General features: G+C 39.5%; 1 protein-coding gene across 1 annotated transcript; it reads right to left on the reverse strand.

Moving 5' to 3' along the window:
- Window positions 1-165: 165 nt before the first annotated feature.
- Window positions 166-6,428, reverse strand: LOC139139327 (uncharacterized). The gene is made up of 4 exons (XM_070708208.1): window positions 5,659-6,428; window positions 1,939-2,119; window positions 1,474-1,641; window positions 166-1,351 (listed from the first exon to the last, which is right to left on the reverse strand). Exons 1-3 carry the CDS (start codon window positions 5,901-5,903, stop codon window positions 1,570-1,572), a joined length of 498 nt encoding a protein of 165 aa, XP_070564309.1. The 5' UTR covers window positions 5,904-6,428; the 3' UTR covers window positions 166-1,351; window positions 1,474-1,569.
- Between the last annotated feature and the right edge of the window lie 7,776 nt (window positions 6,429-14,204).

Genomic DNA, 14,204 nt, shown 5'->3' on the forward strand with positions numbered 1-14,204 from the left:
AACAAGTAGGTCAGCAGATACCGATATTCAAGTATTCACGGTTCTAGCTGAGTACCTGTGCGTGCATGTTGCCAATAACGGTCGGTTTTAAATTTGGTTTATCCAAAACGACCTTGTAAGTTCTATACGGAGTACGGAAATATGAAATACTTTAAGAAAGTCCAACACAATCGTTAACTTTACTTTATTGTTCTCGTTTAATAAGAAATGATTCAACTTAAGCTTAGCAAAATTTCGACAATATTGATTCTAATCTAGTAAAGACGAAATAAATTAATAAATTATAACTCCTGCCTAATGAAAATAATTGGCATAATGTGAAATTAAATAAACCATGGTACCAAAGTTGAAAAACAACTTTGTTTAACTCTCTTTCTCTGAACAACATAATTCTTTGTAAACTTATATCGATTAATTGCAACACAGAAGCAAATGCCCGTCTTCAAGTCCAAAAGGAATGAATATTTAGGCTGTCCTGCAGCGGTCTTTAAAAGCAACCTCCTCAAAATAAAAAACCAAAGCACTCAAAACGATGGATATGAATATGTGACAACATATCGTTAACTCATGAATTGCATTAATATTTAAAAACATATCTTACAGATATACAGCTTTCATACTATTCTTACCGAATATAAGTAGTGATAGAAACAATATTCATCTTACACAAGAAGATACTTAAATAGTTTTCGCATTTACCAGTCCTTTTAAGTCCGGTAAACGGAAATTTGTATTCTCGCACGAAATAGAAAGTCTTAGAGTATGAAACATGAGTGACCAGCACTATCATCTTCACGCGGATCACGAGAACATAATGCGTGAGATTACGTGATCTCTTGTCACAACAGTATTTCTCAGTGAGAATCTCAAACTTACATTTGGATATTGCTTTGCTCGAAAGAGAACACAGCTGAAGGAAAATCGAGCACAGCGTCGCGCGATTCAAAAGTTTTTAGTCACAATTCTTATGACGCTCAGTTCATTAAAAAACCTACTTCCGTCCGTTCAATGCGATCAGCATGATATCCGGACCTTGAATGTTCAATCCATGAACACATTAGCAAAAGCTGCAGTTTAAGCAAGTTTTGATAATTGCGATCCATGGTTAAAATTCTTCTTCGGAACAACTATACACCACTGAGTTCAACTTCCAAACTGAAGTACAATACTTAGACTTCTACCGGGCTTTCCTCATCTTTGCGATTGGAACGAAGACAAACAAACGCTACTCCAATTATTAGCGCAATCAGGACCACCACGATCACAGAGAAAACCACGACAACGGGGACCAAAGTTGACCTGTTCGTGTCACCTGGTGGCGCTGGTCCATGCACATCACCCACATTGTCTCCTGTAACCAAACAAAACAGAAGTAAGATAATGTGGTTTCGTCATTGCTTCAAAAAATAGGACCAGTTTTTGAAACTCCAGATGGGGCACTTTGTTCTCACTGCGTGATATACATAAGCTTACCTTTGATAGGTAACGGTATACCATTCTTGTTGTTGTCAAACTGATCGACCCTGTCGTCGCCATCGCTAATTCTCATCGCCGAAACTTCACCAGCATTCAATACCGCCGATGAAGTCTTTCCGGGTTCAGTTTGCTTGCCAACTGCTTCCTGTACCGGGGTGTTGACTTCTGAAAATCGTCAAGGAAAAATACTTTGTTAGATAGTTCATCATCTAATTATGTATTCAAAGTCCCTCTCATTTTGCTCCCAATTTTTGTCCTTTAAATTTCAGTTCAACAGTTGGAAAAGTTCGCAATGTGCATTCTTTTCTTTCAAGTGTATGTCTTAACAACAATACTTATATTTAGCTTCGACGATGAGAATCTACCCAAAGCTTACATCACACACAAAGCACCGCCAAACAGTGTGATACATCGACACACAATGGTTCCGGAATGTTTTGAAGAACCGTAAATTCAATCTACCTGGGATATCATCGACTCTGGTGCCGAATATAACAGATTTCGGCTGACAAGATTTCGTAGCGTTGTCATACAAGTGTTCTGGGTTAATACAGCCACCGCACTGCGTGTCTTTATCCTCGTACAGTGCTCAGTTTGTTTAATACCGTCCCCACACATGCTACACCGTTGGCAGATGTAAAACCTGTCAAAAAGAGATAAAACGTTTATTTATTTATTTATTTATTTATCTATTTATCTATTTAAACATAAGGCCAAAAAAAAAAAAAAAAGAAAAGAAATGTTTCTGGTCAGCGCGCGCGTCACTTGAACAACAGCGCGTCACCCTTTTTTTTCTGTTTGTGGCCGGCGGCCGTGGCTGACACCAAACCAAAATGGCTGAAGAGAAAATTCTTTGGGGGCATGATCAGTGACTGCATGAACAGTATATATGTGACTATATTGATAAAACTATAAAATGACCCTCCTCCCTCCCTTGAGGGGAAAAAAATAAAAAATAAAATAAAATAAAATGCGCGTCGCCTCACCATTTTTTAAAGAAAGACCTGACCAGAAACATTGCTTTTCTTTTTTTGGCCTAAGCTTACAAGTTTCCCTACTACCAGGTATCATAAATTAATCGGTCTTGAACTTTGTGTTATGATTTTTATTTTTAATCGGGTATGGTTGATCTAAAATCAGGGAAATCTATGAAATCGATACAAGCCTTAAACGCTAAAAAATGTAGATTGGGGTTAAATAGGGTAGGTCGCTCTATCGGAAAAATATTTCTTTGACCAATGTAAACCCAGTTTTATTTGTTTATTTATTGAATAGTAAACCGACCGCGGGTACGATCTACGTAGTGCTGGCGTCCAAACTAATCCAATTAAAGATTGAACAAGTAATTTAAAGCTGGTACAAAAATCAAAACCCTACAAAGTAATCGCGGGATAAATACATTATAAAGATTTGAAAATCATGATCAAGGGAAAGTTATTAATACATTAATGTTTTTTATCGTTTAATAATATACTACCACGTGTCCACTACAGTAAAGGTTTCATGAACATGAATTGTTCGAAATTTAATATAAAATTACATTAAAACACACAATAAAAGTTTAAAATGAATAGATTTAAAAGATCACGACGCGTTGTTAAAGAGCAACTCACTCAGTGCAAATTGCCATAAGGGTAAGCTGGTCCTATCACGAATTATTTCCAAAAATGCGTGTGTTTGTGATACAATGAATAATTTACGATATCCATAAATGGGGATGTTGGCCCTAAAATAAGTAAACTCTACAACGTAACAGCTGGAATATTGACATTTCTGCACGTAAGAACATCTGGCAAGCAAACACGGAAGAAATGACTTCAAAGGGAAGACTGTAAGTCTTCTGGTTTCTTATCTAGTAAGTTCACGGAACGGGTTTACGCCCCCGCTTTATGTAAGGTCAAATCGCTCGCTTCTTTTTGTAAAGGCAATATTGTTCTCATTGTAATAGTGCCCTGTCAGCCTTCTTTATTGAAGACAGTGTAATCCCAAATCTCCACCCTCAAAAAGTAAAAAACCCAACAAAACACACAAACAAAAACACCACCTAAAAAGCCCGTCGTCTATATTGCTGAACAGTTGGCTATTGCTGTGACGTCATCAGTTCATGACCGTATACTATGGCAGACAAATCAAATGAAATTAAATTGCAAGCCGAATAAATCTATGAAAGATGACAACCATCGAGTTTTGGTAGTAAGCAATTTTAGTAATAAATGCTATTAAAGGCTTTAAGCTATTCATTTTCACTATCAAAAAATGCGGTTGGGTCATGGTCATCGTTCCAAACTTTTGATAAGAGAAGAATTTTCCTAAATCGAAAATGGCCGCCATTGAACTTTGCAAGTTGATGGAAAAAAATAAATTTTCGAAATGATATAAAAAATAATTATCCAGCGGGTTTACAAAACGAGTTAACATAAGCTTTAAACATAAAAAAGCAGGATACTGAATGGTCAGAGAGAGAAAAAACATAACGTGACGTCCTCTGACTGGAGCCGCACTCTGCCATACTGTCTTCATATTTGCAATGGATATCATAGATAGTAGAGAGACTCGCCCCTCCACTCTTTATCATGCCTAAGGCAAGGTCTATGCTTCACAATCTACCGTTACGGAGATGTCAAGTGTAAATTGGTGACCGTATAGAGTCCCTCGCGAAGCTGTGCGGTTTGGTTGGATAAAGGAGGCATTTTGCATACCGGCCAATACCCCTACCAGGAAAAACAATTTTAAAACATTGGCCACTGAAGTCTGTGATACCTATTCTATTTCCTCGTACGCACAAAGTGATTCGCCTTCACGGGACCACAGCACAACCTTATCATTGCGATGACTATTTCCTTAATCATTAGAGTCACATGTCAGCATTATTGTTTCTGGTTCTGATAGGGCAGAATATTCCCTCCCTCTTTCCGTGTCAGTGACCTTCAGCTGCTGCAGTCTGTCTGGATAGAGGTCAGTGACCTTGGAACACGTTGTTAAGGTCAGGACCATGTGAAGCAGTGACTAATGCACGAGCAAACCGGTCTGATCTGGAACCGTATCTCCCACTACAGAAATTTTTAGGACGGACACGTTCTCCACCCAAATTTCCACCCTCCTGTAGTCTAATAAATTTAACTTTGCCAAGTTGAATTTCGACATTAGCTATTGTCAATGGCGAGTTTTACGGTCGTGTTTGATGAAAAAATCTCTCGACTGACGAGAATGTTCCTATGATAAAACTGCATATCTTGTGCCCGACATTGCAATAAACAGTAAATTGTGGCATTTTGACAATTTTAACACCCAGTACGATTTCCTTTCATGTTTACTTTTAAACGATCTCCGGTAAGCCTGTTTCGCTTCCCGCTCACGTTCTTGTTACATTCCGTCAACGAGGTCTACAGAAGTTCGGAACTCCGCACCTCGAACGGGCTCTTTTCGGATTTTTGACGTGGGCGTTTTGTGCCTGCCCTGCTCGGCTCCAGTGGAAGTGTCGTACGATTTTAAAATGAAAATGTAAACATAGAGTTCACGACCGACCGTTCAGTGGGGGGCTCGACGCACAAATTATTGTCGCCGTGGTTACATTTCGGTTGCCGGCGTTGACAAACGCAACACATATGGTAAAATGTTTCGGTTGGCGACAGTTGGAAACTTGGTACCAATGATGCAGAGCCAACAGTGACTTTTATTGTAATCACTTTGGCAATTCAAGTGATGAAGATTATCGTTTCAATTAAATGGAAGTTGGAAGAGGGATGCAAGGATGACCTACGGAATCTAAGAGAAACGAGTCAATTTTCTTATAAGACACGTGGATTACCCGAAAGGAAAGAGAAGCCACTGGACGAAAGCGGTACAGCTCAACATCAGTTCGAGGAGAATAAAATGGGCAATATCACATGACACAAGCAAAGCTAACTTCAATGAAACGCTAAAATTTTCACAATCCAGAAAGTAAATAAAACTATATGATAAAGATAGAGCAGAGTACACTTCCAAAGTTAGACAGGAAATACTGTAAGGTTTTGGTATAGTAAAAGACTTATCATCTATGCCTTAATGGCGCCTGCTCATAGGGACCCAAAATGTTAAATAATAGATTAAAAAATATTTTTACAGCAAACAGAACGTGATCTGAGAAAATAACGAAAAGCTTCCTTAAAACTGAAATTTCGGGTGCTTCTTACTACTTACTCTTTCTTCCCATTCTTGTTTTTAAAAGTGAAGACGTCGACTTCATTATCTTCTGTTAGATGACGTCTGCTCACTTTCTTCGCGAACCTTTCCCCTGGTTGGCACGCTGGGAACTTGGAGTTAGCCGGGATGTGCCGCGCTGTCCGCGACTGTCCTGAACAGTTCACCTCGCCTAAAATCCATGCCACGGTCACGGCGACTATGAGTAGCTTGACAACCATCGTGTCATGAGTTCGACATGTCATAACTGCTACCGTCGACTCCGAAAACGGAGTTCGTTTGTCTCTCAGGCCGTCACCTTTGCTGCTCCAGGTGTGCGGCAGGTAACGAGAGCAATGAAGCGAGAACGGTGGCGCGCTCGAAAGTTTCTCACCACTGAACGGTGTTACGCAAACTTTCTCCGCTAAGCCAATAGGTGTATAGCGGTAATGCTGCTGACCGGTACAAGAGTCTGATGAGTCTAGGTGTTCGGTGGTCCGTATTGTTCCGGTCAAGCGTATACGTTAATAGCCGCGAGTGGTCACAGTAAGATATATATGCTGTACAATGCTTATCACTGTAGTGTGGACCGAGGTGTAAGGACACGTGCGATATGATGCCAGTAACCTTTTTCCTTCAAACGTTTCCACACTTCCAAGACAGGTACGGGAGCTATTTCGTTAGCTGTTGACAACTCTCGGCGCACATTACGGATATGACATTCGACTGGAAATTTTTCATAAAAAGGATACTTTCCAACGTACGCTTTACTGTGCTACAGAGCGAACTTTAGCCGTGTAATCCAATTCCTCCGAGTTGTAAACTACTTTACGTAGTTTGACATCAGTGAGTACGTCAATGAGTGAGGTCAAACTTCATGGCACTCCCCGTTCTTTGTTGTTCGACAAAAAACCGCGGCTATTCTCTCTCTGTTTGACGTCAATGGTCACACGTGCAATGCTACCGATCACTTCGGCGAAGAACACATGAGTCACCGTTCAAAGTTGTATGGCGTGAGTCACACAGAGAACAGCTAGGTAGTTTGAGCTCTTTCTAGAGACGACCATCCAGGGCAGTATTAAAACCACAAAAATGACTAAACAATGTTCAAACATAGAGTTTTGTTTACCTCGGAGCCGTGGTTCAAACAAGCGGGACTTGTGCAAATGATCCCGCCGAACACAATCTTCAGAGGCGCGAGTGACCTGCTGGCGGTCGGCTCTCTCTTCGTGTCGTGCACTCACGACGTGTTGAACGCAAGTGCCCAAAACCGACCAGAAAGCTATTTATTTGTTAGGTAACTTTTTAAATTACCGGTGAAAACAAAAACAGCAAGGTGACTGACCTTTATGTGCTGTAAGTTTTCCTCGGAATTTTCCACAGTGTGAAAGTATCCTTGACAGACCCCCCTCTTATTGTAATGGTATGTCCTCCACTGCACAGCATCTTCGTTGTTTCATTCGAAAGTAAATGAATTCAATGACAAGCGACTGCAGAATAATGGACCAATGCCAACGGTAGTTTAAATAAACATTATCTTAGGGGGTATGTTGGCATTCCTTTGCCGTCAAAGCACCCTCAGTCAAGCATTGTAGCTACAAAGAGGAAAATGTGACCCAGTGTATTTTTCTCACTGTTACCCTCTGTACAGGTGACATCATAAGATCCGGCTTGAACAGAGAGGGTATTCTGCGATATATGGCGGATAGGGAAAGTAGAACAGTTTATACGTTGAAGGGAGAATTTGGAGAGAATGAATTTGATGAGGCGAAATTGGAAAAAAACGGGGATTCGACTGTCTTTTTTCTGTTTGCACAAAATACACCGTCCTGTTCTGTTCAAAAATCACGTAAATGACAGCCAGCCACAACACGTACTTGCAATGTTTGTAAATAAAAAGAGGATCATTAATAATTCAAGGTCAATCCGTCTGTGTATGACGCTGTCTTCGAGTTACGTAATTGTAAACGGTAGAAACCAAAACGGTCCAAACGGGGGTTGTAGCATTAGCCACCATTTGCGAAAGGCCAGATAGTTGCAATTTGACGGCTAGATCGATGTTATAGAAACTCTCAAAATACACCGCGATGCTAATCCATTAGAACGGTGGATGTTCCAAGCAGTATATCCCAGACTGCAAACACTGGTAAGGCTTCCAGAGAATTCACCAGCAACCCTCTCACACCCCTGGTTTTAATGGTAGGTGCCAAAGGAGAGTGCCCTGATCCACGGTCCGGTGGAGGGACCCTGTTTGACCTACTTTCGGAGACAATTGAGAACGTTGTGATGCATACACCCCGCGGTTTTAATGGTACTTCCCGACGTGTATAGCGATATTGCCATTGCGGTTGGCTCGATAATAACATAAATAACTTGTTTCATTAACAGAGGTATATTTGACCAACGGTGTTAGTCACACCAGACATTCCGCAAAACAACCTTGCACCGACGAGATGAGAGACTGAGGGTTGTGGATATTTGTTAGAGTTCAGTAAACATACAGAAAGTCACCACGATAAGTTGTTACAGATAGGTTTGATGGTCAAAGGCAAGTAGATCGATATCGCTGGTACGAATGTTCTGTCGCAATCTTGGAAAAGATTCAACCGGAATTTTCCCGCACGCTGTCTTCAAGGTCCCCCAGGCACCCGGCTTACTGTTCACGACCTAGTGGAAAGTAATGCTATGGTGTGATCTCAGGTAACATGATGGTAGGCAGCCAATGAGACGAGTTCGAGAAATTATAAAACACGGATGTTTTGCATGTAAATATATCACATTGAGGTGTTTTTAACAACATTTAAATTGAAAGGGAAAGTGAAGTTCACGACTTGAAAAACGTGACTACAAAGCTCCAAAGAGCACTTCATATCCGTGTCACGTGATACGCCTTTCCCGTTGGTAAAGCTTTTCAAAAACTCTCGAATAGTACTTGTCCACTGCTTTCGGAAGTTGAGCAAAAGAATAGAAGTCCGCATAGTGTTGATCAAGCAGTGCCCCATGCACCCGGAAACTGGGGGGAAAAGATGCCCGTCCGTTTTCAATGTCGTGTTATTGGAGAGGTTGGAAGTATTGCGTACAAGAAGAATACATGTAGCACAGGAATATGGCGACGACGACAAGAGGCGAGATAAGCTTAGGGAGCGTTCAGTTTTTAAGGTTGGGGTGGGCCGGCAAAATTCAGGGGTATTTGAAAACTGCAAAGGGGGTATGTATTTTCAAAACAGAACGGGGGTGGGGGGAGTTCATTCGATTGTCATAAGTATCCATCCCGTCAAAATGCAGTTTCAATGCACGTGTACAAAAATATTTTTGGAAATTAAAATGATTCTCTGCATGATCTAATTCTCTGAAATAATTTCACTGTAAACCTGAATAAAAGTATGTGTATTACTTATGGAAACTCAGAGAAAGATAAATTATTTGGAAACTGTTCAAAATACATACAGCGAAAATGACGTATAGAGCTTTTTGCCGAGGAAGACTCTGGGGATGATGGTTTTGTAATCCATGAAATTGGTAGCAGCACAAGTGATGGAGAATTTTTTTACTCTTCCGACACACAGTATACAGTGTATTCGAGATCTGGAAGAAGAACAGGCCATTCAAAGTTTTCCCCACACAGAAACAGACCTAGCTGGGTTTATAACACATCCCCTAACACTACACTCAGTTTTCGGACAGGGTATAGTGAATTTCGCCCAAAGCCGTTTCATAAATGATGTACGAAATCTTATTACCATACCCTTCGAAACTTTATTGTGTTTATCCTCAAACTGTTAACAGGACGGAAGTGGTATTTAGGGGGTCAAAGTTGCCAAATTTTTGACCCCATGTTGAGTGCGTAGTAATCGGACTGCTATCGCAGTAATCGGACGTCGTATTTGGAATGTGATTATAGGGGCTAAATATTAATATTTTGAAACTTCAAACCCCCGATTTTCAATTTCGATGTGTTTAGAAAACTGTTTGTAAAAATTTCGTGATAAATTAGTTACGTTCAATCCATGGACGACGCAACTATATTTCGACGTGTATGGCGCTTCCATATTGGACATGGGCTGTGTCTCTGTGTTGCTTTCGACACCTTGTGTATAACTTCGCCAAGTTTGTAGCCCGAAATAGCTTCTACCGAAAAAATAACTATTCAAAACGGGACAGCAGCGTCGCCTGACTTAATATGCGTTATTATGACTTGTAAAACGCTATCAGTACGGAGCGAAGTGAGTACAATGAACAGCATGTCATTAAATGTCCGAAAACTGAGGTCGTCCGAAAACTGTCACACTGAGTGTACTGTTCTCGATGTTTTACCAACAAATATTACGTTAGATCAGCCCAATGTTTTGGGCACCTTTCCCGGTTGTTCTCAGCATTTGTAATCACCCGTTGGCCTATGTACTGGTATCCTGTTGCCTAAACTACAAAACGAGCAGTATCATGACTACAAAGTTTCATTCAGACGCCATGGCAAGTGACGTCAAACAGTGCAGTGTAGACTTGGTTCAAGTAGGTGATTATGTTAGGGACTGGACGTAAATTAGCAAGGGGGGAGGGCCGGGGGGATTTGGGGGAGGGTCACAAATTTTTGAGCCTCTGTTTGGGGGAGGGTCACAATTTTTTGAGCTCCTCTAAGGGGGAGGGTCACAAATTTTTGGGCTTGTTGTCAGTGCACTTAAAGTAGAAAGCAAATTGTTTGTATAGACAATTATGCTCACATGACATCACTCGCACACTGCCTCTTACTTTCTATTAAGTGCTTATTCCCAACTCTCTGTGTATCTCTTCCCCACCATTATCTTAAATAGGATTGTCTCTCTTGTGGCTATTCTTATTGCCATTAAGTTTATAGCAAATCCAATCTACATGTATTGTTCCTCAGCTAACCCGTGGCACTCTGGCTGCCCAGTGTACATGTAGTGTGTTTTGTTAATAAACATTGGACAGTGTTTTTGCTAAGATTGGGGAACATTGGGAACCCTGGTAAAATTTTTGTTGTCCGCTAGTATAACTGCCCTGATATACCAAGGGTAACCTTGGTAAAGTGACTGGGGAACCCTGGTAACATTTACCTAAGTACCGCCCTTAACAAAAACACTGCTGGATATTACAACAATATCTTACATTGTTCCACTGATGTAGTCAATCTTGAACCTATAACTATTTGACAATATTATTTATCATTCCACTTTTTGTTGATCAACAAAAGTTCCCTCTCTTTCATAAGCCACTTCCCTTTAAAGTTTAAGGCCAAGCTCCACCCTGCATCAGTCACTTTATAGGTACATGAATTTTAGTTTTTAGAGATACTATTGTTTCAAATTAAGAGCAAGCTTTGGTGTGATAATTAATAATTTTGATTCCAGAAAAGTGATTTTAGTATACTTAAATATTTAGGTACAGTCATTCTGATTGGTATGGCTACTTGTGGCATTTTCAAGTTTATATTGGCTTTACCACGTGGGTACTATCTTTGGAATGGATAATGTTCATTTGTGTTGTGATGGCAGGATATATGACATTTGTTGAAATTTAATTTGGGTAATATATTCACTGAATCAGCCATGTTGATCACGTATTCAGATTGAACTTGATTAAGTATGGTGAAATCCCAATGTCATTTCAGAATATGAAGACTTGATTGGCCATGAAATAGTGTTTGCCACTTCTGTGTCAAATCAGGATAAATCTATCCTCTATTATCTAGGCTGCTTTCTGTGATATGTTTAAAATGCAAAGAAACGAGGCACAAAAAATTGACAAAGTATTGTCAATGTTAAAAACACCTGGCTTTGAATTGTTTGCTTAAAATATGGCATAGCATTTCTGTTGACCTTTCCCCACAAACAGGGCAACATGACTAAAACTTCTCATTGTCTACTGGAACACATAGTACATTTTGTAAAACTGGATTTGATATGAGTGCAATGAGCACATGTACAGGTATTTTCAGTTCTCTGACTACACAGGTCTATCGGGAATATTATAAAATTCAGTGAATTGGGGTCATGCACACATGTAGTTCTATGTCTGTACCAGGAATACATTTTAAACATACATTGTACTTTCCCATATTTCCTCCCCATGTAGAGATTGAACTGCTCAATTAATACATTGAATATGACCATATATCATTGTTGTGGAGATCAGTGTCACATTGTGTTTCTAGTATTCCCTCAATTGTCAATGTGATACATTCCAAAATTATGAATTTCATTGATATTTTGATAAATGTTAAATTATAATTCCTAAGAAAAAATGGCAGGCACATGCATGTGCATTAATATAAACATTTGAAGAGCATTATTTATCACAATCATTCTTAATGGAGTATAAGTGTGCTCTATTCCATTATGAGCCAATTTGGGTATTCATTATTAGAATTATTGGACAGCCTGTTGAATCATAACATTCCATATCTGCAGTTCAAAGCCAAAGTGAAAGGGTACATATTTACTGCCTACTTGACATGATATATGCCATTGACTTGGTGTAGCAGTCTAAGCCCTACGAGAATGGTAAGAGTATTCAGCTATTGGCTGCTTTGATTGCCTCCAACAACGGCATACTCATCACACAGGTGCAACCACAGTCGCAACGCAAAGGCCTATGCACCTGGTAGAGAGAGAGCTCTTTTGGGTATGTAGTCTTTGCGTAGCGACGGTGGTCCACATATCCTCCTAGCGTAGGACAATATTGCCGTTGTACCTAGTACCTCAATATTTGGACTGCTGTTTAGGTAGGACGTCAACTTGATCAAACCCTAAAATTTAAAAGCTTAAACTCGAAAAAGGCAAACCCTTCAGTTTCGGAACTGCAGCTACATAAAGCAATGTATGATACCAAGGTACAACCAAAAGAGTGTGGTAGCTCCTAGCTTTGCATGGCAGGGCTGTGTGTTACAAGCGTTATACGGCCTGTGGTAGGAGGCCATATAACGCCGGTAACACACAGCCCTGCCGTGCAGAGCTTGGTAGCTCCTGCTTGGGAAAACAACACCGAGACTTGTGAATTGCAATACCAACATCTTTCTGATCCTTAATATATTTTTCATAAGCCAATAAGTCAATCATTTAAAAATACAGACCTTTATTTCCTGAAAATGATGGGCTAAAATTTACAGAGTACGTCCAGAGAACTTCTTGGTACAGCGCAAAACTTGTAAACAAACTTGTATGCGTTGAAGGTATTTGAATATTTTTAGAATGATGTTCACAGTCACAATTGGAAGTAGTGACAATTTAGTCAAGTTGTAAGTGAAACATGTTTGTGAAAATCATCATTAAATTAAGTACTTTCAATACTTAGACCTCAATCAATTTTGACAGTCAGGAAGAACGGACAGAAATAATTAAGTGAAATTAATGACTTACATGACGAATCTCTGACTTAAAATGATGTTGAAGTTACTGTCATTTTCCAGAATACAATGTACGTACCAAGCTTGCAGGTCAAGTGCAGAGGGTCAAGTATGATGTGAAATAGGCCCAGAAGAAAGTTTTTAAATAGCTTTGAAACAAGCGGACTGCCAATCTTGTTTAGTGGTCATCTAGTACCAAGACTTTAACTTTTTTCACATAATGCTATGCTTGGTGTCTGCTTCCATGGTGTACAACATACCGGTACATGATTCGGCACTCAGCAGAGGACTGCACTTGCATATTGGAAATATTTGTGAGTTCACATGGTGGTGTAATCATACATCCCTGTTCAGAAATTGCTAATATTATGATACTTTGGACAAAGCTATCTTTGTCAACATTTTACAGTACTACATGTATCTTGTCAGTGCACCAATTATAAAAATATTCATTGCCACCATTTTAATACTTCAACAGTGCAATGGTCATGCTGCTTGACACTTGAATTAAAAGAATCTGTACTAGATATGTACCAAGTTAAAGGGACAAATTGCTCATTTTTGACATTATTTTGCCATTTAAAATTTCTTTTGATAGATTATTCTCACTGAAATATGCTCACTCTCTGGTTATTGCAATTCAATTCTCACTTTTTATAAGGCACATTAACATGTGAAATTTACTGTGACAATTTTTGGTACATACCTTAAATTAAATTATTAAGTGACCACATGTTATATCCATGCATGCATATGAGTCGAGCTGTGACAACCAGAGATTGCAATTGAGCCCATTTCAGTGAGCAGCAGAAAAGCATATATTCAACGGAAATTAAAATGACCAAAATTTTGTCAAAAATGAGTGACTTTGTCCCTTTGATGGCCAATGAAAATGGCTAAATTCCATGTTTGCTGTTTTGTTAATTTTGCCTGTCAGTCACTGTAATTTGAAACAATGGTGTATGGACAAGATTTTGGTCTTGATGTTTACTTACCAGGTCAGAGTTACATAAATTCATAAGATTTCAGAATTTTTCAGTATTAGCTGCTGTATTTTAGCATGATATGCTCAGTATTGATTCAGTTTGAAAGCAAAGCCTGATGACACTTGAGCAGTGGTGTCATTTTTTTGTGTCCAGTGAAGTCTTAAACTGTTTTTTGTGGTTTGTTCCACATTTACAAGTGTGCTGACAAAGTGGAAAATTGA

Source organism: Ptychodera flava, chromosome 1 (genome assembly GCF_041260155.1).
Source record: "Ptychodera flava strain L36383 chromosome 1, AS_Pfla_20210202, whole genome shotgun sequence".
In the NCBI taxonomy this organism is placed as follows: domain Eukaryota; kingdom Metazoa; phylum Hemichordata; class Enteropneusta; family Ptychoderidae; genus Ptychodera; species Ptychodera flava.